Raw genomic sequence first — 26,692 nt, 5'->3', positions numbered from 1 at the left:
GCACCTTTCAAATGTGTTTCATTTCTCTGCTTCCCCTGCTGCTACCCTCTACCCCACATCAGTGCAGGGAGCTTGGAATTGTATTGGGATGGGCCGCATGCACTGCTGACAGATGCTACTAGAGTTGTGTGAATACCTGTGTTTTTGGAGTTGCTGGCAATTCTTGGGTGGGGAAAATATTGGGCTGAGTGAAACATTTTGTTTGACTTTTGAGCAATTTAAGGGATTTTGAATTTTTAAAATTGGAAGGAAACGTTAAAACGGTCCATTTAAAACTGGAAAATCAAAACGCTTGGTTTAGAAAGTGCCAAACCCCTCCCCCCCCCATTTTTAGACCTCTTTTTTTGAATCTTTTGTTATGACACAAATAACTTGGTGACACTGACGCACGTTCTCAAAGTTATGGCGTTACCGAATCTGCCTTGCTTTCTTCTCTCTTCTCTCCCTCTCCCCGCACCCCACCCCCAAATTCAGCCAAAATATTCATCCGGCTCTGCACACGAAAGTCTGTCCCCTGGATCACCAGACCAGTGCTAATATCTGGGTATGCAGTATCCGCTCTTTTCAAATGGCTCATCTTTCTCTCTGCTTCTTTAGGGGAACAACTGCCAGAGTTTTGATCTGAAGCTGGTGTGGGTCGATGGATCCGGCAGTGAAAAGCCAGGCTCAGAGAAGTAAGTGAAATACTTTTGCTTTGAAAACTGGTTCAACGCCACATATTTCAAACCATTCGCTTTGGGACCAGTCTCCTTCCCCTTGCTGGTGGCTGCATGAGCAGGAATTGGCTATGGGCTATGCATGGTCCTATCTTAGACCCGCTCTCAGGAAGTTTAAATGTGCACTGCTGATTTTACTGATAGTTTGAGAATCATCAATAATAAAATGTCTTCATGACAGATTTAAGGAGTTCAATCTCGTTAGCTTCTCAAAAGACAAAACTCAGATATAGGGTGTAAATACCATCCTGGGGAGAAAATACCAGACATTAAAGGGCTCTCCAGTGTAATGGAGAGAGATATAGTAGGAACTTATGGATGGAAACTGAAGCCAGACAAATTCACATTTAAAAACAAGGAACAGACTTCTAATGTGAGGGTGATTTAACCACTGGAACACGCTACCCAGGGAAGTGATGGATTCTCCATCTCTTGATGTCTTTGGACCAAGACTGGTGGCTTTTTTTGGAAAAGATGTTTGAGCCAAATCCAGTGGTGAGATGGAGCCAGTTCGCACCGGTTCGCATGAACTGGTTGTTAAATTTTGAAGTCGGTTTAGAACCAGTTGTTAAAGGGGTGAGGAAGCTCAGGCGGGACGGGCAGGATGTGGCCCATGGGACCGTCCTGTCCGTCATGCCTGAGCTCTCGGCTGGGGAGGTTCCCATGTGAATTTTTACTGACCTGGTGGCATTCCAAGCCTTCGGTGGCACTTCGGCAGTGGGTCCTTCACTCTCTCCGGGTCTTCGGCGGCATTTCAGCGGCGAGTCCTTCAGTGCCGCCGAAGACCCAGAGGGACTGAAGGACGTGCCGCCGAAGTGCTGCCGAAGACCCGGAGTGAGCGAAGGAACCGGTTCTTGAGCTTCTGGCAGCTCATCACTGGCCAAATCTAAGTTATTGGGCTCAATCCAGGGGTAAGTGGCTGGAGTTCTCTGGCCTATGTTTTTCAGGAGGTCAGGCTAGATGGTCATAACGGTCCCTTCTGGTCTTAAAAATCTTTGAATCCAAGTGGCAATTACTTGGCTGCTGGGTCAGTCTCTGGAATATGTTCATAGAGTTGAAGGCCAGAAGGGCCTATCAGATCTTCATCTGACCTCCTGTCTGTCACAGACCACCACACCAATGCCTTCCAGCATCCCCACACCAAACCCAACAACCCAAGTATTGTAGGCTACAGGAGACTGGACATGTACCACCAGCAGAGAATAGGAAGGACTGAGGTGCACCAGTGCCCGAGGCCCCCTGCAACAGCAGGGAATTGAGTGAGACGCCCAGATAATCCTGGCAAGTGACTTGCACCCACACGCTCCGAGAGAGGCAACACTCCCCCCCTCCCCCCCCAAGGTCACTGCCAATCTGACCTGGGGGACCATTCATTCATTCCCACCCCACGTATGGTGTTCAGTTGCTCCCTGAGGATGTGAGCAAGAACCAACCAGCCAAGCACCAGAGAAAGAAAGCTCCGAGAACGCCAAAGCCCTGGCCCACCTGCCCAGTGTCCCATCTCCGATTGTGGCCATCCCTGATCCTTCTGGGCGGTTTATCTCCTTCCTCTGAATATATCGAGGGGAGGAAGAGAGGGAAATCCCTTTCTGACCCTTGCAGGTGGTTGGCAGATGCCCTGAAGTATGAGGTTTTTAGGCACATAAACCAGAAGTTGAGTACAAAGTAGTCAGAAAAGGGCAGTAAAGTCTTGCTGTGGACTGCCTGTAGAGAGAGCTCTTGCCTTTCCCCACCTCCCTAATATTGCCTTTCTGCTTAGCAGGCATACGGTTCATATTGTCACACCAGAAGAAGGGTTCTTCCTCTCTACCAAAGAGCCACGGATAAAGGTGAGTTGAAGGGACAGAAGTGTGCTGTAGATTCACTGTGTGCAATACCAGGGCCGTCCTGGCTGTTTGAATAAGGAGAAGACATCAAAGCTTGAAATGCTTACCATGGGTATAAGTTTCAGAGTAGCAGCCGTGTTAGTCTGTATTCGCAAAAAGAAAAGGAGGACTTGTGGCACCTTAGAGACTAACAAATTTATTTGAGCATAAGCTTTTGTGAGCTACAGCTCACTTCATCGGATGCATTCAGTGGAAAATACAATGGGAGATTTATATACACAGAGAACATGAAACAATGGGTGTTACCATACACACTGTAAGGAGAGTGATCACTTATTATGAGCTATTACCAGAAGGAGAGCGGGGAGGGGTGAGGGTGGGGGTGGGGGGAGGTATTCAACAGAACAGTACACACGCCTTCTCCAACTTGGCTGTTTTCTGACAACATATATTGTTTGGGGAAGTTGCAGCAGCTGCCTGTTCTCTTGAACAACATCCAATTGATCTGAATCTTTAGGCGGTGACATGGTCATCCTGGTTAACCAGGCCTGTAGGCGTACAGGCTCAACACAGGCCGACTGGGCCAAGGAATCACATAGTTGCAACAGACTGGGGTTAAGGCTCTTCTCAGTCAACTGGAAGAGTTTGGTGAAGAATTTCAGAACACTGTTACAGAATTTAGCGGAGAGATTTTCATTGGCTGTTGCCATTGTGATCGAGAGCAGTTCTCCACTCTCTGAGAAGAATTCCTCCATGGCTTTCTGGGCCTGGCTGCTCTCCAGCTCCTTCTCCAGATCCTGCAAACACTCCTCCAAAATAGACTCATCTAGGCCACTATCGGGGTCTGAGTGATTAGCCAGTATGTTTATAACATCCTTTGATTAACTTCTCATAGACATCAGCCAGGAATTCATCAGACTCCGCAGGGCCCAGGATCCTTTCTAGGGAGTTGCTGCTGATCTCTGCCACACTCTCCATACTGGTCTCCAACAGAAGGGGCAACAGGGTACGAATAAGTGCAGTTTTTAGCTTTTGTTCGTAGGCTGATTCTTGGGATGTCCAGTCCTTGCTCATGTCCTGATTAGAAGTATAAGGTGGCCGTGTATCTGCCTAAATCCAAAGTGGGATGCTCCAGTGTGGTTATTGGATGTTCTGCCTTCAACTTGAAAACTGAGCTCCCAGATGAGTAACTGGCAGGAATTTCCTAGTGTGGGAGCAGTGATCCAACATGATTACGTGGCGGTGGGTAGATAAATGAGTAATATCGGACCTGGCTGGGGGCCGCGTGCCTGGTTCCCTGGAATGTAGCTTGTCAGGAGCCATTTGTTCTTTAATTCTCCCGTTCCCACCTCCAACCTGAATCCTCTGGTCTCTTTGTTCCCCCAGGCAGTTTGGCAGTGGAAGCTGAATCAAGCCGTGCGCCAGGCGCTGAATGGGAAGAGGGATTTCCCCTTGTGGGGCGAGGCCGGGGAGGGAAACGAGCCTCCCATCCATCGCTTCTTCACGTACGCGTTCCGAGCAGAGGGCAGATTCAAGAACGCCGTGTATGAAGGTGAATGGTCCTGGGGGAAACCACATGGCAAGTAAGGACCTCCGCTTGTGTTTCCAATTCTGTGTAAACTTTGAGGCCACCTATCGCTCTCATGGAGTGAGACTGGCTGGGACCAGGCCGGCAATATGTCTGCTTCCCTCCATCTGGCTTTGGCAGTCTGTCCTGCCGTGTGACCCTTCCTTGGCCTCTTCACTAGGTATTACTTAGTAGTACTGGCTTGTGCTGTAAACTGCCGGGTACTGAGCTAGGGATGTGGCTCAGGGCTGTTGAAAGCGTCATATGGAGTCACACTTAAACATGGTCATGGTTCTAAAGACACATGTCTGACTGAGCCTTGAGAGCTCACCAGACCCGAACTCTACCAGCAAATAAGTCAGCTGGGTAACAAGAAAATATTCTACATGCTGGCCAGACCTGGCCCACCCTGGCCAAGTGGGTGAGTAGAATCGCCCACGGCTAGTAATGTCCTCTCCACTTTCAGGCCCTTTTTGTTACAAGCCCCAAACACTGCCACGGTTTTGTGTCTGCACATAGGAGGGACATAGGCGCCGACTCCGTGGGTGCTCCGGGGCTGGAGCACCCATGGGGAAAAATTGATGGGTGCTCTGCACCCACCGGCAGCTTCCCCCCCACCCCCAGCCCCGCCCCAGCTCGCCTCTGCCTCTGCTCCGCCTCCTTCCCTGAGCACGCCGCTGGGTCCTGTCTCTCCCCCCCCGCCCCCAAAGTGTAAAACGGGTGTTTCACGCGGCAAGCCTGGGAGGGAAGGGGGAGGAGGGGGAAAGCAGCGAGCTTGGGGGAGGAGGCGGGGCTGGGGCGGGGATTTGGGGAGGGATCCAATGGGGCAGGGAGGGGCGGAATTGGGGCAGGGGGCCACGAGCACCCACCAGTGCCGACAAAAGTTGGCACCTGTGAGGAGGGATGACCCTTCTAGCAATTCATAGAGTCCCAGGCTAGAAGGGACTGCATGATGACACAAGCCGTGAAACTTGCACTGGAAAACGGGGACTGTACTGCCAATGATCATAGAATGGGGTGGACTAAGTGAGGTGCTGGGAGATTCTTTGTTAAAACGGCCACCTGGATATTACTGAATCATCCCTGCTGGAGAACTTATCTCTGGGTCCGTGAGTCACCTTTGGAAGAGCAAATGGTTTTCTCTTGGATTGCACCAAATGGGAGATTTGTGTTAGTTGCACCCTCAGCTCCTAAATGAGATCAGACTCCAGTGTACTACTTACACATGGTAAAACTCTGGTCCCTTTCTCCCACCCTGTGTCTCATCTGGCTAGACGGAAAGCCCTCTGGGGAAGGAAGTATTATCCTGGTGTTACCCAGCAGTCACTTTGGCATGGACACTGAGGGTGTGTTTACATTGCAATTTGAAAGCCCATGCCAGCTGACTCGGGCAAAGGGGCTATTTAATTGCAGTGTAGGCATCTGGGCTTGGGATGGAGTCCGGGCTCTAGGACCCTCCCACCTAGCAAGGGGCTGGAACCCAGAATCCCTGTCTGTCTCCATCTGTTATCACTTGTCTTTATACTTGGATTGCCAGCTTTTTGGGGCAGGGGCTGTCTTTGTTCTGTGTTTGTACGGCACCCAATGCACTGGGGTCCTGGTTCATGACTGGGACCCTAAGAGCTGTACAGCCTCAAAGCACTTTACAAAGGAGATCAGTACCATTACCCCCATTTTACAGATGGGGAAACTGAGGCATGTGGCAGTGAAGTGACTTGCCCAAGGTCAATCTACAGACCAGTAGCAGAGCCAGGAATAGAACCCAGCTCTCCTGAGTACTACTGAGCCCAGGACTGGGAATCTACTGTGGGCAGTTAATTTATAGGGAAGAAAAATCTTAAAGGGCTTTGGGTATGCTTTGTGAGTCTGTTAGGTGTCTGGCCAGCATACCCAACCCCAAGTCTTGTGAACCACTTGTAAGGGGAATGTGCCCTCCTGGGAGTCATGGAGTGAATCTGGTTTCATGGCCAGTACTTGGAGCTGGTTGAAACACTTTTTACTTGTCCAAATTTTGATGCAAAAGATTTTTCAAAATAACTTTTTTTTCAATATTTTGCAATGTTGGGTGGTTTTTTCATCAAATTCGAGTGGACAAGTTTTTCTGAAAAAAAATCTATCTTTATAAATACGTGGCCAAAACCATTCTTTTCTACCCAATGCTAGTTATACCTTGGGAACAAAAAGTTGAAATAACAGAATACCTGCTTTGTCATAACTGCCTCATTCTGAGGGTCAGATTTGCACCAGTCAGAAGACACAATTGCTTAATTTTATTTGACCATCTCCATGATCTGTGTGTCTCTGCTTGGAATAGAACTATAAGAATTGCCAAAGGAGAATGAACCAATGCCTCAATTCATGTAAATCCCTCGTTAATTCCCTAACTCTGCTCCAGAGTGCACAAACTTGGCGTATGTATTCACGGCGCAAAAAAAGCATGGTCTTAACTTGTGTTAAAATAGTGAAGACACGGCAACTCTGCTTTTAACTTGGGTTAGCAGCTCAAGTTAGTCTATAGGGCAGCCAGGGTTGACCTTCACTGCTAACCAGAGTTAAAAACACGCTTTTTTGTGTGTGTGTGCACTGAAGACATACCTGGTATTGTTATCCAAGCTCATGAGCACGATCACTCACCTCTGGGATCTAGGACAATCCCTCCATGCAATTATACTATGGAGCAGGAGTGAGGGACTTCCTGACCTTAGTTGAGCAGTGGACTTTGCCTAGAAGAATGGGTATTAAAAGGTCTTAATGCTCTAGCATACTTAAAGAAACTGCAACTGTTCTTGATCCGCTTCTTATAATGATACTTGCTTTGAATTGCAGGGGGACGCTGAAGTGGCCTGATGGCCGGAACCATGTTGGGGATTTCAAAGAGGGCCTGGAACATGGGTAAGCCTTTATAAATCTGGCTTCCCTTGCTTATAAACACAAGTATGGGGGGGGGGGGGCTGGCTGGCTGTTAAAGGATAGTGGAACCCTAAAGCATGAGTTTTCTCGCCCAGTCTCTAGAGCAACATGGAGTTAGGACCACAGTCCACAGGGCAAAGTGGAACAATTTTCATGCCTTGAATCCAAATCTCTGTGCAGCTGTTTTACTCCCTAGTCCCAGAAGTGGCCAACATGTCTGGCAGTGTCTCCTGGGGGTGGGGTGGGGTGGGGCAGGTGGCTCCGCTGTGCACTGCCCTCACCTGCGGGTACCACCCCCGAAGCTCCTCTTGGCCATGGTTCCCCATTCCCGGCCAATGGGAGCTGTAGGGGGCAGTGCCTGCAGGTGAGGGCAGAACATGGAGCCCTCTGTCCCCTCTCCCCCTCCCCCAGGGGCCGCGGGGATGTGGTGCCGGCTGCTTCTGGGAGCGCCGTAGGGCCAGGGCAGGCAGGGAGCCTGCCTTAGCCCTGCTGCGCCACGGGGCTGGCAGTCCCGTGGGCCGGCTTGATAGCGGATCCAGCCCATGGGCTGTAGTTTGCCCTCCCCTGGTGTAAATGGTTTCGGAGTGACACCTCTTTAAAACTCTTCTGCTGTATCTGCTCTGCCCCCTCTCGCCCTACCCTGATGCTGAAGTCTCCTATCTGCGCTCTAGGTTTGGAATCTGCCTCATCCCGCTCGTCTCTGAAGACCGGTACAACTGCTACAAATGCCACTGGTGTGAAGGCAAAATGCGAGGCTATGGAATCTGTGAGTAAGTAACGCTCCGAGCACGGCCTCTGGGGAGCACAAATTCCTAGCCGCTTGGCGGGTGGCTGCTCACCTCTTGGGCACAGAAGAGCGAACCGGAGGGCAGGGCAGGCCACAGAAGAAATCTACTGTTCCTGCTGCACTAAAGCCTGGCTCCATGCTGCCTTGTTTTGCAGCAGCATGGGGCTGGAGGGGCAGGCTGGAGGGGCTGATTGATTCCCGGTCCTAAAATCTCCTGTGTCTAAGAGTGTCGCAGGGCCCTGATCTGGTTTCCCGGCCTGTGGGCCTTAATATAGGTAGCAGCAGCCACGGGATATTGCAGCCTCTCTGCACCATGGTAGGACTAGCATTTTGGGGTCTGTCAGATACTTTCTAGAACAATCTTGGTGTCTTGTCCTCTGTTTAGCCTGCGCCATGCTGCCTAACCTAGGCTGTGTGTGCATCACTGAGATCTTAATGATGCACACAGTTTTCTCCTGTCTTTTTTTTGTCTGGTGTGCTGTGTGGGCTAAATATGCATCTGCACCTTTGGAGGGCAGGGCTGTAATTGTTCTCCTAGACCGCGAAAGCAAACAGGGCGGTTGGCTCAGCAGCGTGCTCTTGGATCTGGTTTCTGGGAGGACTCCTGGACCTGGAGTCAAGTCACATTAAACACTGGAATAGAGGGTAACATAAGTTCTGACTGGGTTTCTAATAACTATTTCCCACTGAGAGGCATTAGGTTCATGCCGCCCTTTTCCTGTTCCACTACGTGGTTTGCTGTCCCTAAATTATTGGGGAGCTGGGTGAAACCCAGACCGAAAAGAGCAATGTAAGGGAAACACCCATATTCTGCATCGTAATGCCCAGTCATCCTTGTTCAGCAAACACAGGACTCCAAAACAGAGGCCTTCTCAGAGGATTATGTACAAACACACCCAGTTCACTTCCAGCCCCGGTTGACTGAAGGGGATGGGGGCCTTCCTCTTGTTTGTACAGCACCTCACACAGTGGAACCCTGATCCTTGCTGTGGACCTGTTGGTGCTTCTGTAATACAAACTTCACTATTCCAGTCCTGATATAGTGAACTTTATAAATACCCACCAGTGGCTCTGCCTTCTCAGTTCTAGCCAACCTTGCTCTGACCCTCTCAAATTGGTGGCAGTCAAGAATACAACTTAGGTCTCTGGAGTGGGAGTCAGACCTATCGTGTGACTCTGCTGTGTTTCCTGTGATGACTTCTAGTTACGCAGGCTGAATTGGGCTATCAAACCTTGCTTTAGAATGCAAGATGTTTCCAGGAGTCAGCAAGGAGCTTCTCCATGTGGAACGCTGCTCAGTTGGCCAAATGCATTCTGGGTTTGCCAGCATCTAAAGCAGCACGTACTTGCCCCTTCTGGGGAAAGGGTAGTTGATGGAGTGAGTGAATGTGGCCAATACTAAGGTAGGATCTTTTAATGCTGGCTTGTAATGTTTAGGTTCATAATATTCTGCAGAATATACCTGCATTATGGACTGGACTGAGGCAAATAGCAATAGTTCTCTAGCTACGTTCAAAGGTTAATAGTTTTAGATTACAAATAGTTCCATATAAGGGGAACTCAGCTATACCACTTGGTCGTGTGTCTCATGTTCAGAGCATAACGTCATCTAACCTTCACAATAGCCCTGTAACTCTCCGCATTGCTTCCTTTCTAGAGGCAGAGGGAGATGCATTGGTATGTATAAGAATTAGGACTGGGGCTGGCTTATTCCCAGGCCTATGCTCCCTGAAGCCTGGGTGGCTAGTGGGTTTAGAAAGGAAACTTAAGAGGCTCTATACTAGTTCCAATCCAGCTGTGGACAGGAGTGACCCAGTTGTTACTATCTGCCTAGTTGGCTGAGAGCTTGAGTGAAACAAGGTGGGTTTCCATCCCAGTTCCTAGCGAACAGGTGTTGGTAGTACACACTCTCGGGTACTTTTGTTGGCAGCCTCCATTGAGAGGTTAAGGACTGAACTACCCCCGTGCTTAGAGGAGCAGCCAAGTTCAGTGCTTAGATTTGGAGTTCCTGTTCTGTAGGCCCACCTACTCTTGTCCCTGTAAGTGGTGTCTCGTAGGGCAGGCTTGACGCATGCTGTTAGGGAAGCTTGCGCCATGGTTACTCTGCTGCCAGGAAACTGAAGTCCTCTAGCACTAAGCAAGGGCAACAGCAAGAGAAATAGGTAGTGTCTGCTGGCCTTAAAGATGATGCTGTCCATTCTCTCTCTCCAGGTATGGAAATGAGATGGTTTACAAAGGATACTTTAATGATGATTTGCGTCAAGGATTTGGCATCCTGGAAAACCCTTCAGCAGAGCAGCCGTTTAAGTACACAGGGCAGTGGGATAATGACAAGAAGAATGGATATGGAGTCTTGGATGACAAGGACAGGTAATGCTGTGGAAGGGAGCTCAGCAAATGTTCACAACACCTGTTTTCAGCATTCCTTGGTCTGAAGCATATTCGACTTGAACTTGAGACGGGAAAAGTTTGAGCTGTACTGAGGGTTGGAAATTCTGTTTCACAGAGGATTTTAAAATTGGGTTTCATTCCAATTGGGAACAAACCCCCAACACTCTGAAATTCTCCATGCAAGAAACATTTTAGAAAACCCTAATTTTGGATCGATTGAGACACTTTCTTTTGATTTCAACCTTATTTCTGTTTTGAAAACTAAAGTTTTCCAAACCAATTTTTTTTTAAAGCAAAAAATTGAAACCCTTCATTTGAAAATCCTGAAGCAGGATATGGAGATGGTTGGAACTCTTTCTAGTTGTGTCAATTTTCATTTTGGAGAACAAGTTTGCAAGGTGACCAGATTTTGATGGAACTGCACTTCCAACAGATAAAGGGTTCCATCAAAGTTCAGCCTCTAGTGGGAACACCTGAGATGACCTGATATTGATGTGGGTATGCTGACCTATATGATTGCCTTGGAACAATGTAATGATGCCAGAATATCAAGTTTAGAACCATGAGTGCCCCTTGCAGCAAAATCTCTGTTGCAGTGCATTGTAATAGCAGTGTCTGAGTTGCAATGACTTCAGGACCAGCTAATGTTCTGCAAGTTGTGTGCAGGATGGCTGTAGAAAGAGTGGGATGAGCGGGGGCCCCTTGCGTGCATCACTCTTCCGGCAAATGGAAATGTATATCTGCGTTTGTGGCTGGGTGGCTGTTAAGTACGTTACTGATATAGGGTCAAAGAACACTGAAAAGCAACATTGTTAAATCAACAGTACGTGGACTGAATTTCAAACTTCGATCAACAAAATATCTCCCTGGCTTTCCAAAGGCTTCTTGCACAATCAACTGACCTGCTCACAAGAGTTTGTGTAGGAAATCTTTAGCATGTCGCCAAGATGGGAGGACTTGCGATGTGTGTGGACAGCTCTAGCTTGCTGGACTATGTCCTGTCCCTCAGTCAACCATGGGCTTGTAAGCAGGTGTCCCCTGGTTCCAGCTGCAAAGGAGACACTCGGATCTAGTCTCTGGGGGAGGTGTTCAGAGGGGTTTGACTATGCTACGATCATGGTCCAATCAACACTTCCTCCAGGTTAAGGTTGGTCCCTGCTGCCTTCCTACCAACGCATAAGACTTAGAGCTGCCTCATTCAGAGCAGATCATCCTCTCTGGGTACCAGAGCTCTCTGGAGGATTCTACCTTGTCTCTGGGCTGGGTGCAGTTAACCGGGAGGAGATCTCAAAATAATCACCAATGCCTTTGATCCATAGATAACCCTTCCTTTTGCCACAGTCTGCACTGAACCATGTGACAGCTAGGGAGAAGCCTGGAAGACAAACAACTACATTGGCTGCATCGCAGGAAATGTATACCCTAGTGGATGCTCGGGCCTTATCTATGCTAGAATTTTAGCCTTGCTCTTCTGCTGTCAAGTAAAGGCTTGAAACGGGGGAAAGCACTAGCAGAGTAAATAATGGCTTCCATTGTATATACTGTAGGGAGGAGGCTTTCACCCATGCAGCTACACTGATGGGTGACATCTGGGCTAACATCAAAAGAGGGGGGGGGGGAGTCTGACATCCATGGCTATATGAGATGCAGAGACCTGACTGGTGGCACCACTCCAGATAGCAGAACCACCCAGCCTGCCTTTTTCAACTTACTAAATCTGTCTCTAATTCACATACTTAAAGACCTGTCCAAAGTGGATGTTCAAACAATCCCTGATGTCTTTCAGAAGCTGTCCACAGTATAAGGATCAAACTCACACCAGGTGTAAGCAAGCATCTTCTTTCACCTGGTGTGAAGCTGGCTCATTGTGTTAGTTCTCAGTGGTCTTGTGCAAAGCTCTCCAATGGTGGTGTATGAAGGCCTCCTATCTTGTGTTCCAGAGGGGAGAGGTACATTGGGATATGGCAAGATGACCACAGGCATGGACACGGCATTGTGGTGACCCAGTCAGGCCTGTGCTACCAAAGAACATTTCATGCGGATAAAATGGTGGTGAGTAAATAACTTTCCTGTGGGTACTTTAGTCAATAGACCATGGAATCCCTTATCTAGGGGAGGAGAAAAAGATGAGAATACTCTCCTTATTAAAGTAAGAATCTTTCAGGTGTGTAGGAGGCAGTATGACTTAAGCACTGGTTTCTTACCACAAGATCATCCCTTAACTTGAGGGGAAGCCGAGAACATTTTATGTGATGGGACTACCCCATAACTACCGGCAGCCCCAGGCTCTGCGTTTTTCACCACCTCCCTAAGGTGCACCCACATCTGAACTGGTACATATGGGGTGTCACTATCTGCTGGTGATACTAGAACCAGAGGACACTACATGAAATTGAAAGGAAACATACATATCTGTATTAGGGCAGTTCCTAGGAGACCCAACCATGAAAGGGGCCCCGTTATTCTAAGTGCCGTACAGGCTTGTAACAACTAACCTGTAAACTCTTCAGGGTGCAGGCAAAGTAACAATTAACACGTGGAAGTTGTTGCCACAAAGTTGTCCATGGGGACCAAGCATTTAGTAATATTAATAAAAGGATTATCCACTTGTATGGATAATGAGAACCCAATTTCACTAGCAAATGACTAGAGATGGACAGAAAACGGAAATCTCTTAACACATAGCAATTTAATCCTGAATCAGGACAAAGTCAAAAACACGACCCTTTTTTCCTGAGAACTGAAAGGGAATCTGTTCCTGGCTGCTGACCTGGAAGACGCTAGAAAGTGAAATTGACAAGAGTCTATTAGGTGGGCAGCCAGGGAGCTGTCACCTCACTTTTCCCTCAGAAATATTTAATTTTGCAAACGGAGCATTTTCCATGGGAAAATCATTCTGCTGGCAGGTTCCCAACCAGCTCTAAAAATGACATGTTGTGTGCACGTCCATCCGTCCGTCCGTCCTTTCGGTTTTAGGGCCTAAACAAACAGTGACCGAAGTCCAGAAGCAACTTCCCCATGGGCACAGTATTCTATGTTTGGCCACTGCAGAGTTTCTTGTTGTTTCCTCTGGAGCATGCACTACTGTAACCTTTGGATTTCGTAGATGCTGACACCAGTCGTTACTGGGATATGTAGTGGAGTCATACTTGTTACTTTACTGGCCACAGTCAGAGAAGGGATACTGAACTAGGACCGACCACTGGCTTGATCTGTGTGGTAATTCCTTGGTTCTTATTGTACCACTGGCCACTTAAGTCAGATGCTTGGGACAGGAAATCCATCTCTAACCAATATTCCTGTATGAAACACTCTTATTACACCCCTTCCTACAAGAAAACTCCTTTCCCACCTGGTACCTGATAGCTTAGAGTAATACACCATCTCCCTCCCCACTATAACTTGCCATACACACTGCACCCCACAAATGGCATGTGTCAGTGTGCCCATGTTTGTTGGACAAAATGCAATGACTTAATAGAAACCAACGTGTCTCATTCACCACTCTGCACTCAATGGCTGTTTTATCACTAGGGTTCTGGGATTCTCCTCTTAGAAGATGACTCCGTTTATGAAGGCAACTTCACAAGAGATCTGACATTTGTTGGAAAGGTGAGCTGCTTGCCTATGCTCAACCCTGCTGTGTTACTGCTAACTTTCAAGAAAGCTGGCAATCCTGTCCCTCAACGTTCATACTGTTTTTTTCCTATTAGTTACAGCTCCTTTTATCACACTAGAAATTTTACAACAAAGGGTTAGCATGGCCCCATGTCTTCTGTGATTCTACAGCTGCAGAATCCGATGCAACCTTTGTTTTTTGAGTTTCTAGCCCTCATGGTGGCTTACAGAACCCCACAAATTGGAACAGTGCAAACACAATGCTTTGGTACCAGAGTCTGAACTAGCCTGAAACAATAGCTCAGAGGTGTGAGCAGCCCCATTTGTTCCAGTGGCTTCACTTTGAAACGTGAAGATGACAATTTAAATCAACACGTTAAAGCGTTTCACGGTTGATCGTGAACAAATATACAGCTAACGCGCTTCGCTTGCAAAACCTCCAGCTTGTTACAAAAGTCCAAGCCAGGTCAAACAAGGAACGTGAGGGTAGTATCACAATGATTTTAATATAGTGACTTACAATTCATACAGTGGTGCTCAATAACACATGCTAAGCATGGATCTTTGTCTCCTTCTAGTGGCTAATCCACAAGAGGTTGATGGGTCTGCCACATCTTACAGCTAGGGTACTAGGGGTGAGTTTTCCTAAGTCCAACTAAAGCACTTAGACACAACTACCACTGAAATCAATGTTGGGTTTGAAAAGGTCTGTACTTGGGATCAAGCCTCGATCCCTGGTTCACATCCTAAGAAGGGCTGGCTCTACTGAATTACTTCATTTCTGAGCTAATTAAACCTCCTAGCCTGAATCAAGCTACCACAGAACTTCCCATCTGCCACCCAGAGTGCTGCAAAATCCAGAGACCTTGTCTCACAGAACAGGGCTTGCCTTGGTAGTAAAAGGCACTCAAAAGGGATCCATTCTTGCAAGCTTTCCAGGTGCACATGTAGTATGCATTTCCCTCTGCTCATCTCACTGCCAATGATGCCAAACCCGCTGGTGCCTTAAGGAACAGAGGAGAAACTAAACAAGAATTAGACTTCCAGATTGTACATTCACTGTAGCTTGGAGATTTATCCATCTCTCTAGATTTAGGCCAGGAACTTCAGAGCATAGAAGCAATGATTAACACCTAGTCCTACTTGCCACATTGGACCCTTGCTTTGCATTTCTAGCTGGATTTCCACATCCGGAGTCCTATCAGTATGAGCAGTCTCATTCGACTCAAATAGACTTCTGTCTCTTGGCTCCTGGGATCTCCTGTCTTTGTGTCCTGTCTATTCTCTGGCATTGGGAGTGCTTTCAATGTATAGCCCTTCTAGTGGAAATAACCTTCTTAGGCTTCCTTTTAAGGCTCGTTCCTGCTTGTGGGCTTCACAAGAGGGGGATTGGAACCTTATCCAACCTCCTGCCAAGTGAGAGCTTGATAGAATAACCCCTTTATTTTTTTGTTTCAGGGAAAGCTGACCTTTTCCAATAGCTTCACGCTGGAGGGCACCTTTAGTAACAAATCAGGCCAAGGGCTTCAGACGCAAGGAATCCTGAACACTTCCAGCGACCAGCAAGCTGCCTCAATAACCAAAGTGTGAGTGGCCGTAAATAACTCCGCGGGCCGTGATTTGTATTCCATTCGCACCAACTGAGTCACCACTGCGCAAGACGCTGTACATCTAAGTCAGACAGCTCCTACCCTAGAGAGCGGAGTCTAAATAAGCAAGGATGGCCAAAGGAGAAAGAGAACCCTCCCCCACTTTACAGATGAGGTTCTGATGCGCAGATGAATTGACTTTCCCAAAGCCACCTACAGAACCTGAGGAAAAGCCAGGATTTGAGTCCAATCCAGTGCCTTAAGCACAAGAGCATCCTTCTCTCAAAGTCTTGAGGGTTTTTTGGAGGCGCAGTTTCTAGCCAGAAATCCCATTCGGAAAAGCTTGCTACCTAGAAGGGTTGTTAAGCACTGGAGCAGGTTGCCTAGGGAGACTGGAATCTCTGTCACTGAATGTTTTTAAGAACATGTTAAACACCTGACAGGGATGGCCTAGGTATACTTGGTCTTGGAGTAGATGAGGTCTTGACGGTCCCTTCCCCCCCCCCCCTACATTTCTATGATTCACAAGAAAGGGGGAGGGGGTCCAGTATTTGATCCACTCCCTGCCCCCTTCTTGATGCTCATGCTTGCAGTGTACTGACCGATGTGGTAGGGAGTTAGAAGTGACAGTGATCCAAGGACATGTGAATTGTTTAGCAGAGCATGGCTAGCTCGAATTAGGAAGCACAGTGGGTAAGTTGAAATATCTTTCTGGGTGGTCAGAGCTCTAGTTTCTTATGCAGCAGTCACTCCCTGACAGGTGACAACATGAAAGCAGGCGACAGTAATTCTGACTTGACCCCAATGGCCGGATTCCTACAGCACAGAACCTGTTGCAAGGCCCCCAGCAGCAGAGTCCTCTGGAGTGGGGTGTAAGATGCCCACAACCTCCCTCTCCACTGGGGAGACCCATATTTAGCCATTGCAACCCAACTGGGAGTGGCCGAGGCAGCCGGGTGATGCACATTGCAGCAGGGAAGTTCTGGATCAGTCTCCACCACACGGTTCCCAAGTTGACCTGTCTTGATACAACCCATGAATTAAGGCAGCAATTGGGATGCCACCAGCCTTCCCCTGGGATGAATTCCTGGACATGCACCCCAGCTACATCATTTCCTTCTCCCCAGGATGCTTCCTCTCTGCTGGTGGCTGGTGCCTCCACTCTGCGAGAGCCAGTCCTGTTTCCTCTGCTTGTGTAGCAGCAGCTACCAGCAGAGGTAGCTGGCCTGGCTCTGTTACCAGCTGCTTCCTGAGGCTCTTAAGCGAAGAGCCTCTATAGCTGCAGAAGCAGGTGTAAGCAGGGAGAGCAGCACATAACACATATCTAGTCTACCTTAGGCCACCAATAGTCCATGTGCCATGCTTTGGGGCCCCCTGGCCAAATGCATCTCATTGGCAGCAGAATAAATCTAAGCTGACCTCTGCTGAACTTTGCTCCTTGTTATATCCTCTAGGATGCTCCTAAATCTCTCTGCCGCAGTGGTGGTTGGGGCGGTTGGGGAGAAAATGCGTTCATGAGATGATTAGAAGGGGTGGTCGGTGGCAATGTAGGAGTGGGGATGGAAGCAAGGCGTAACTTCATCTTTGTTGTGCAGTCAGCTGGGTCTTGATGAGTTCCCGGTGGAGAAGAGATGGCAGGGAATCTACGACCAGTTTCTGAAATTCCTCCACTCTGGCTGCAAAGAAGAAATGGAGGAGTCCTTCACGGGGTTCCATATACAGACAAGCAAGGAGCTGCGCAAGTCTCAGGAGTACCTCTTCTGCCAAAGGTGACAACTGGCTTGTGCAGAGGGGCGCAGCGGTGCATTGGGCTATTGCGTTCAATTTTGGGGTTCAAGTCTTGACCTCAGGCTCGCAGGAGTGATTGGACAACCCCTGGGTGGCATGGCCTCGCTGGGGCAGGTGTGTTCCAGGAGGCTAGAACCAGACACTTCCTCATGATTACTGTGCAGCTAATACTGTTCAATGCCGGTGTTCACCGAACACAACGGTGCTTCTGGGGGGAGAGAATTAGGGAGATTCAGCTGCTCAAGCTTGACTTATACCCTGCTTGATATGCAATTGGGAGGGATCCTGGTGCCTCATTGGCTGGTTTAAGCCCCCTAAGAATGGCTTAGCCATTAAACTATGCTTCACAGGGAGTGGGAAAAGTGGAAAAATAACTCCATATAAATGAAGTAATCTGGGGAGAGAGTCATTGAGATAGACCATGAACATAAGGGGTGGGGAGCTGACTCTCCTCTGCCTTGCGAATCTGTTCATACTGTGCCAAGGGCTACCGACTCAGAAGGGTAACACATGATTACACAGAATGCAAGGTAGGCAGCAGTTAGGCCCAAGGGGTGAACCACAACTCCTCCATCACCGTTGTACTCGTTTTCCTCCCTCGCAGGGGGCCCGAGGATGTCTCTGGGAAGATAGAAGATGTCCTTGAAGAACTAGTGCAGCATCAAGAGCTGGAGTCGCTCCAGTGTTACTTACAAAAGGTACCGCTCAAAATGCACTGTGCACCGAGGCTCTGGAGCACCCAGAAATGTGAGGAGCCCACCACAAAAAAGGAACACGGTCCCTGTCCTGTAGAACACCTGCATTAGGGCTCCAGTCCTGCAAACTGTCCGTGCAGGCGGAGCACCGCTGGATCGACACCGAGCTGGGCCTGAGCTAGCGTAACATAAGCGAGGGCCCTCAACAGGAAAAGTGGGGTGGGAATGGGACATGAAGGACGAGGGGACAATTCCATCCTGTGGCTGCTCTGTCAGGTACAGACACGTTCCAGAGGCTTATGGTCACTTGGTTGCTTTTCCTCCCCTTCAAGTGAAATTCAGCTTGCTGGCTGCCGAGTCCCTGCAATGTGAGAGCAGAGTGTGAGGACATAAACACAGCCATGCCTTACATAGTAACTAGAGACCCCCTGACCGGGAAGTCCCCATCTTATGTAGCCCCCCCTGAAACAACCACTCTTTTTCTCCGGTGACTTGGGAGAACCAGGAACTCTATCCAATCCGCAGCCAGTAACACCCGGAGTTTTCTCTTCTGAGCGCTATGCGAGCTTTAGTGCTGGTGAAGAAAAGGGTTAGCTGGACTGCCTTGGAGAAGAAAGCTTCATGTCTAGTCTCTCAGCACAGGTTCTGGCAGTACAAGTCTACTGTAGTGTTGGAAGGACCAGCCCCAATGGGCAGTTCAGTCTCCGCCATCCCTTGACCTCTGCTGAGAGAGCCTGACTTTGCTTCCCACGGAAGGTCAATGGCAAAATGCTATTTGTAGCGCCATGGTGCCTAGAGGCACCCATTGCTGTCCTTCAGTGCGAGCAGGATTGGGTCAAGAGAATAGCAGCGTTTTCCAATAGGATATGGACCTAAACAGTATCCTGCCAGGCAATGTTCCCTCTAATTTTTGACAGGCCGTGTGTGCAAAAAATTTCTTCTGTGCAAATCTTTGTGCTTCTGTGCAAATTTTTGTGCGTGAGGTGTTTCGCTGTGTGCACGAGGTTTGGGATCTGTGTGCACGCACACAGCTTAGAGGAAACAGTGCTGCCAGGCCACCTTAAGGCCCTAGCTAGAGATTGAGCTGGGTGGCTCTCCATCCTTAAGGAGGCTACATCCCTTTGGGATTTGCCCGGATATGGACCAAGGCCATCAGCTCATCTTTCCTAGACTGAACTGTCTCACTGGCTAATCAACGCCTTGGTTTTGATGGCCCTCTCCTGCCAGTCTGAAGGGAGGACTCACCCTTGCAATCCATCCCTTAACAAATGCAGAACTTTCCTCCACTGTCTTGCAGGCTTTTAAGTCTTCCCTGCACCCACTAGGAAAACTGCTGAAGGCCCTGACGTTCGCTTTTCAGGCTACATACTCTGGGATCGGGGCAAACAAGCACCTACTGAACATGGCCCAAGAGGAGGTCAAGTACTATGCCAAGAAAATATGGGAGTTTTACCGGTAAGTCCAGTGTGTAATTGGCTTCCATGCAATCGTATGCTAGTGAGGAACACTTGTTAGGTAGGCAATTTAATTCATTCCTTGGGGGGCTAGGCCCTGGATTAGTGCATCTAGTACTTCCGTGCAATCCGGTTGCTTTCCATCAGAAAACTTCCTTCAGATGTGTGTCTCTTTAGGTGTTCATGCATATGACCCTCATCACTGTAGTACCTAGGTAAACTTACTCCCTTTTACTCCATATACAGTCTTAGCAACATAGGACTTGCCAGCCTGGATCAGATGCATGGTCCTTCTAGATAATTTCTTATCTCTGGCAGTGACCAGCAACAGATACTTCAGAGGAAGGGGTGAGAAATGCCATAATGGGCAGATGTGAGGTAATCTGCCCCCACGAAGTCTCATGAACTATAGTTGAAGGAAGTACTATTGTGAAAAATGGCTATGGGGAAAAAATAGCTCTGTCTTAATCAACTGATCTGTTTTGTGTATTCAAGGGTGTATCTTTTCACCCTAATGCCTTCAGAAAAGCAGTTTTGTCTTTTACTCCTCTACAATTGGCAGAGCCAACCCAACTTGCAGAATGGGTTGGATTCTGTTCCTCCTTGGGCATCAGCAGGCTGGCTTACTAACAGCCAGTCTGTTAGGGCTGTGTGGACCCACTGAACAGAAAATGGCTGCATGGCCTAACTTCATCTTCAGAACCTTTCTTACTGGTGATAGGTGAGGAGGAAGAACCCAGCTTGGCTGGCTGTGTCCAGGGCTGGCCTCTCAAAAACCCTCCAATTGTAAATGGAACAGATTTGGCTTAGAAATTATTGACAGGAGTCCCATGATGCCATTTTTAGTTGCCTTTCAGAGTAGAGCTGCACTTTAAATCTGTCTATTTTGCAGTTGACCCATTAGGCTCACAGGTGAACTGAGGAATTGTCCAGAACAAGAAGCTTTTGGGCATTTTATTCCTTGAGCCCATATGCTGTCTAGGGACAGCATTAAAGTGCCTTGGAAAAACATTAAAGTGGAATTGGAAAAGGTATGGGGAAGGGCAACTAACATGGTTAGGGGGTATGGAACAGCTTCCATACGAGGAGAGATTAATAAGACTGGGACTTTTGAGCTCGGAAATGGGCTACTAAGGGGATTATGACAGAGGTCTATAAAATCTTGATGGGTGTGGAGAAAGTGAATAAGGGAAATGTTGTTTACTCCTTCTCCTAACAAGAGGTAGAGGTCACCCAATGAAATTAATAGGCAGCAGGCTGAAAACAAATGTAAGGCACTACTTCACACAAGGCACAGTCAACTTGTGCAACTTTTTGCCAGGGGACAATGTGAAGGCCAAAAGTATTGTGGGCTCAAAAAACTAGATAAGTTCAGGGAGGATAGGTCCATCACTGGCTATTAGTCAAGATGGGCAGGGATACACCATGCTCTGAGTGTCCTAGCTTCTGTTTGCCAGAAGCTGGGAGTGGATGACAGGGGATGGATCACTCAATGGTTGCTCTGTTCTGTCTGTCCCCTCGGAAGCACCTGGCACTGGCCGCCGTCAGAGGACAGGATACTGGGCTAGATGGACCTTTGGTCTGACCCAGTATGGCTGTTCTTACATTATGTTCTCTTCTAGAGATTTAATCCTTTCCCAGCTGGATTCCTTATGGATGCTGGTGATATGCAAACTCATTCTAGCAATGTATTACATTCATCTGTTAGCTGACACTTAAGCCTACAGAGTATCTTCAAATATTAAACCCCTTCCCAGCAGGGGAAGTATGGCTGCCCCCAGTCCAGAGAGCTAAAATAATTCTGCAGAACAAGTCATTCCATCTTCAACAAAGTATCCACTCCTTTTGAATGCACTAAGTAAGCTGTTTGCCTCCCCTGTACCGTTACTGTTACAGCTGCCAAATTTGTGGGGGCAGGGGAGAGGATCTGACTATGCTAATTAGTAAATGACTGAGTTGCCCTTGAAAGGGAGACACTAAATCATCTTCTTGCCTTTCAGGGGTTTACTGCATCTGGCACTGGAGCAGAAAGGCCAAGCGCTCGCAGAGACGGAAGACAGAGGGAAAAGGTGGCTGGGGTTAAGGGTCACTTGGTTTTAAATCCGTGTCCGTTTTACCTCGTCCAAAGAAACATCGGGCACGGAGGCCATCCTATATCCCAGCCTTTGGTTGTGGGAATAATTCCAAATAGCTGGGGCAACCACACTTCGGTGGGAAACTGTTCTAACAAATTTTCACTCGTTCCCACCTTAGGGACTGGACACCGTGTTGGCTCTCATGTTGGATGTGAGCTCAGAAACCACTGAAAGAGAAGCCTCTCTGAAACGTCAGAGGAAATAAAACCTCAACTAAATGAGTCACCTGGCTGAGCGTTGCTTTATGTGGGGCAAAAGGGATGAACGATTCCTTCCTGACCTCTGTAGACAGTGTCCTGCAGTCTGAGATCTGATTACTCTGATCTTAACGACTACAAATGTTCTAACCTATGTTGGTCACAAAATTCTCCAGTCGCAGCACTGGACTCTAGGAAGATGGGAGCGGGGAGAAAGATGGACACATCTTTAAGGTGTTATATATTGAGCCTTAACTTGTGCCTTGTGTGGACGCAACCTTTAACAGACTGATACCAACAATCAGTCGGGCTCATCTTTGGTTTCCTCTCTAACTCAGTGACCTGAATGCATACAGAGTGATTCTGCCTCTGATCCTGCCCTGTTTCTATCCGGAGCTCTTCATGCTGTACATGCTCTATCATGAGAAGGAAGATGACCTCTACTGCCAAGGGATTGTAGACCTGAGTTTATTTCCTGACATTAAGCTGCTAGAGTTCCTGGACGTACAGAAGTGAGTAACACCGCACTGAACGAATCTCCCAAACAGCTGGGAGAACAGTCTCTGCAGGGAAGAGTTCTGATGGGGATGGGAAGCAAGAACTCGCCAATGGACCCTACGGTTCCAGGACCCATTATTAGTCCTAGTGCTTAAACTCTTCCTGAGCAGCAATGTCAGTTCCTTGATGGGGTTCCTGTAACATATAGTGCTTTCCTACAGGTCAGCGGTACTCTTAACGGGCCAGGGCTTTAATTTCTCATGCTCATCTTGTTCCCTTCCTTTCTGGATGTCTCTTTTGAGCAAGTGTCTTCCCAGTTGCTTTACCACGTGAATGGTTTACTTGAAGTTAGAAGGGTCCCACAGCATTATTGAGAATGGCAATTCAGAATTGAAAGGAGCAACATGCTGTGGCATAAGCCTGATTCTCCACTCTGTTACGACTGGTTCTTAAAGTGGGGTCATTCCTTTCGGTTCAGTTAATCTAACCGTTACTGGTTCCAGGCCAGTGCTAGAGTGGAGAATCAGAACGCATAAGTCTCTGTCCATGGTGGTGATTCCACAAACCCTTGCTCTTGGTCAGGGCGAATGGGTGAGTGAGAATTTAGACTCTAACATGGGGATGGGGTAGAGAATAGATCTGCACGTCATAACTGCCCTGTCTCCCATCTCATTTCAGACACCTGTGGCCCCTCAAAGATCTCACCCTAACAACCAATCAGGTAAGTAGCAGTGCTGGGATAGATCCTCAGAGTAAACTGGGGTAGCTCCAGCAACTACGGTGAAAGTGGTTAAACTAATGGGGCCGTGCCGAATTATACCAGGTGAAGACCTGGGCCTTTGTATTTAGATATGCTTCAAATAACACATCAGTAGCAGATCATGGACACCAGAGCATTGGACACAATAGATGCAGGATACAGAAAAGATATGGACAATAGACTTCCAGTATTATCAATAAAACGTCTATCTTATAAGTAGAAGGCATTTCCACACTTGCAGGAGTTTATCTGTATTATGACAGTTCATAGAGACCCCGGTGCTAAGTACTAATTTCCTTCCTGTCCTAAATGGTTGCACAGGGTTGCTGCAAGATGCTAAATATCTGCATTCCACTCTAAAGGTTTGCTCGGTCCAAATTTTAAAATCCAGCCTGGCTCCAAACCTGAGCCAAGCACAGCTGACCTGAGAGTTGTCTTCAGAACCAACATGACCTAAACCTGTTAGTGCGACCGCTTCATCCTTGGGGCTTCGCTTGGTGGGGGCTCCCTGTGCCCACAGTCATTCTCCTGCTGCCTTCTGCCTGTGGGGTCAGGCTGGTGGCCCTAACCCTAACCCACTCCTGCCATTCGTTGCCATCTGGTCCTGTGCGCATGCTGACAAGTCACTGTGCCTCTCACCCCGCAGCACCCTGGTCAGCGCGCACAGGGTCAGGTCCTGCTAGGTTCAGGTCATGTTGCAATGTCTGCTCCATGGATGGCTGCATTTCATTAGTGAATAGATTGCCTTTCCTCCCAGAGGACTGCATCAGCAGCAATCTATAGAAATTATTCTGTAATATGTGCTTTACTGAATCATGGGATTTCAAAGACCTCCTAAGCTTCCCAAATGACTGTACCAGCACAGACAAAACGCACAGATAGCTCTATGTGGCTCGAAAGCTTGTCTCTCTCACCAACAGACGCTGATCCAACAAAAAATATTACCTCCCTCCACCTTGTGTTGCTAGTATCCTGGGACCGACATGGCTACAACTACGTGCGTACTAATGCAAACCCTTCTCTATCTTTCAGAGACGTTCTCTTGTCAAAGACAAGTGCTTCCTTTCTGCTACGGAATGTCTGCAAAAGTTGATGTAAGTGGCCTTCTGTGATTTCTTACTCATGACTAAGCAGGGTTGGATGACATGTTGGTTAAGATACCTGAGTTCTCAGTCTACGCTAGCCCTAGGGGAGAGCCTGCCTGAAAAGTATTAGCATAGACTCGGGGCGAGTGACTAATGCTGAGAGCTTGAAAAGACATAAGCTCTATTCGTGTAATGCCACAGTGGGGAGATACCTTCCTGACTTCATCCTGGTGATCCCTTTATATCATGAAGCTTGAGGATTGACAGCCCTTGTAAGTCATGTCTTAATTAAGGCAACTGGCCTTATCCATTCAAAAGACTCAGATGCTCTTATGCTGCTCTGAGGTGTCTCAATAATGCCACTTCTCGCCTCTTAGCTGGGTAGCACTGGGCTTCTTTCTCAGTGTGTCTGTTTTTTGGCAGCACTACTGTGGACCCCCGGGAAAAGCTGGAGATCCTTCAGAAGACCTATGAGGAGATAGAGAGCACTGTGTCACGAGTAGTGGAGAGGGATTATAAACTCCCAATGGATGACCTCTTGCCTCTGTTGATGTATGTTGTATCACGGGCCAGGTAAGAGAGAGAGCTTCATGTTTATCACTGCTAATATAAAGCAGAATATCTCTTGCCAATGTGTAACCCACACACCTTCTGGGTGTGGTGTTCTGTCCCATGTAGCAGCACCAAGACCACTTAAAGAGAGAGATAAAATGAGTCTGTTCTACAGCCTTAGCTAACAGCCAGTTGGCTTTTAGCTCAGGCCGTAGAGGCTCATGCACTAAGCTACAGAAGTCACGGTTCGATCTCGCCTGCTGATGACCAGGGTCTGTCGGCGTGACATATGCTCCATGAGGACTAGGGCTGGCTGAAACTGTTTTAATGGGAAATTTGGGGTTTTGATTAAATGGAGTATTTTGTGAAGTCTGTTTTTACACTGGGAAAAAAAACTCAAAATTTTCCCATGGAAAATGAAGTATTTTGGCCAAAACCTTGAAACTTAGATTTGAAGATGCAGTGCCTCATGGGAGTTGTAGTTCAGTTACCTCATGTCCCTATTCTCAATGGGCTGGGCTTCCTGGCTGAACAACCTGCCTCTTCAAGAGGGAACACCATGGTGCATCATGGCAGATGTAGTCTGATCAAGGAGCCCGACCTATAGAGGAGAATGGGAGCATGAAACATGTGAACTACAACTCCCATGAGGCACTGGCAGTATTTCCAAACAGAAAAATTCAATTGTGGGTGGAAAACTTTGACAAATGAAAGACTTTGACCAACTGTAATTATGAAGTGTCTCTGTATGCTGTTAGGATATAGATATTCAGGCCTGTCTGTAAAGGCCTATACTCTAAGAATTTAGGTGTATTCTTATCACTTAGCTAGTTCTAGAGGTATAAAAGAAAGAATCAAAATCACTGTCTGCTGGTGTAAGGGCCTTTTCTCACTGTGACAGTCTGAGGCCCTGTGCTTAGGCTAAGGCCTTTGGCTAAGCAGCAGAGGCAGCCATAAGCTGGGAAGCAAACGGTCACCTCCTCACATTCCAAACTAGTCGCATTGAAATCAGGTGCTATTGGGCTGTTTGGCATTATCAGGACAGGATTGTATTCCTATCACCTCCAGAGAAAGGGAAGTGCCTAGAAAATGTAAAAGGAAACTTAGTTGGATAGCATCCTGTCTGGCAAGAACTCACTTATCCATAGCTGGGATGTGAAATCCTCATTTCTGTGTTGTTCTATCGTTGTAGTCCCCATTTCCCTATTGTTTGTCTGTATAATCTCTGTCTGGTTCTGGGATTGTTTCTGTCTGCTGTATAATTAATTTTGCTGGGTGTAAACTAATTAAGGTGATGGGATATAATTGGTTACATAATCATGTTACAATATGTTAGGATTGGTTAGTTAAATTTCAATAAAATGATTGGTTATGGTAAGCAGAACTCAAGTTTTACTATACAGTCTGCAGTCAATCAGGAAGTGTGTGGGGGGGAATGGGAACAGGGAATGGGGGTGGGGGATTGGAATCATGTTTTGCTAAGGGGGGGAATGGGAACAGGGAACGGGTAAGGCTCTGTGGTGTCAGAGCTGGGAAGGGGGATACATTAAGGAAGGAAACTGGAATCATGCTTGTTGGAAGTTCACCCCAGTAAACATTGAATTGTTTGCACCTTTGGACTTTGGGTATTGTTGCTCTTTCTTCATGCGAGAAGGACCAGGGAAGTAAGCAGGTGAAGGAATAAGCCCCCTAACATATGCCACTGAAAACCTGTACTGCACCAGAGATGGAAACAGAGGCCTCTGCTCACCCTCACAGCCTATGCCTTCAGTAGCCGCAGTCACTGATACGAAAGAGCCCAAAGAAGACTGCTGTAGTTAATGGCACCAGACTAGGGATGAGGAGAACTGAGTTGAGTTCCTGTGTGACTTCGGGCAGTCCAACTCTTTGTGGGACTCCGTTCCAATCTGTAAAATGGATCTACTTCCCACGTTACTAGGGTATTGTGGTCTAATTCATGGCTGTGAGGGATTCTGAGTCTCTGGAAGGTGTCACTGAAATGCCTAGAAATTAAGCTTTACCGGTATAGAAATAGGTCTTAAATTACTAGTCTTCTGTAAAGAGACACTTATTGCCTACATTGTCTTCATTCGTGCTGAATGAACCAGTTCCAATTCAGTAAGA

General features: G+C 47.8%; 2 protein-coding genes across 3 annotated transcripts in view; one reads left to right on the top strand and one right to left on the bottom strand.

Annotated features, from left to right (window-relative positions):
* Positions 1-26,692, top strand: part of ALS2CL (ALS2 C-terminal like) — a 36,890-nt gene that overhangs the window by 8,815 nt on the left and 1,383 nt on the right. Inside the window, exons 7-23 of the mRNA XM_077808470.1 lie at positions 598-674; positions 2,476-2,545; positions 3,929-4,125; positions 6,936-7,001; positions 7,691-7,789; positions 10,018-10,176; positions 12,138-12,249; positions 13,732-13,809; positions 15,274-15,401; positions 17,000-17,173; positions 17,797-17,890; positions 19,185-19,342; positions 21,342-21,410; positions 22,012-22,185; positions 22,850-22,892; positions 23,964-24,025; positions 24,440-24,589. Of these exons, the coding sequence (XP_077664596.1) occupies positions 598-674; positions 2,476-2,545; positions 3,929-4,125; positions 6,936-7,001; positions 7,691-7,789; positions 10,018-10,176; positions 12,138-12,249; positions 13,732-13,809; positions 15,274-15,401; positions 17,000-17,173; positions 17,797-17,890; positions 19,185-19,342; positions 21,342-21,410; positions 22,012-22,185; positions 22,850-22,892; positions 23,964-24,025; positions 24,440-24,589 (1,910 nt within the window). The remainder of the gene's footprint in view (positions 1-597; positions 675-2,475; positions 2,546-3,928; positions 4,126-6,935; positions 7,002-7,690; positions 7,790-10,017; positions 10,177-12,137; positions 12,250-13,731; positions 13,810-15,273; positions 15,402-16,999; positions 17,174-17,796; positions 17,891-19,184; positions 19,343-21,341; positions 21,411-22,011; positions 22,186-22,849; positions 22,893-23,963; positions 24,026-24,439; positions 24,590-26,692) is intronic.
* Positions 18,234-26,692, bottom strand: part of JMJD4 (jumonji domain containing 4) — a 28,817-nt gene continuing 20,358 nt past the window's right edge. Inside the window, exon 8 of one of the 2 annotated variants that reach the window (XR_013344979.1) lies at positions 18,234-18,248. The gene's annotated coding sequence lies outside the window, so the exon portion shown is untranslated. Of the gene's footprint in view, positions 18,249-24,367; positions 24,485-26,692 lie in introns of those variants that run through there. The other variant, XR_013344981.1, reaches the window with a different exon arrangement.

This window comes from Eretmochelys imbricata, chromosome 2 (genome assembly GCF_965152235.1).
Source record: "Eretmochelys imbricata isolate rEreImb1 chromosome 2, rEreImb1.hap1, whole genome shotgun sequence".
NCBI lineage: Eukaryota > Metazoa > Chordata > Testudines > Cheloniidae > Eretmochelys > Eretmochelys imbricata.
This window is presented reverse-complemented; position numbering and strand designations above follow the sequence as displayed.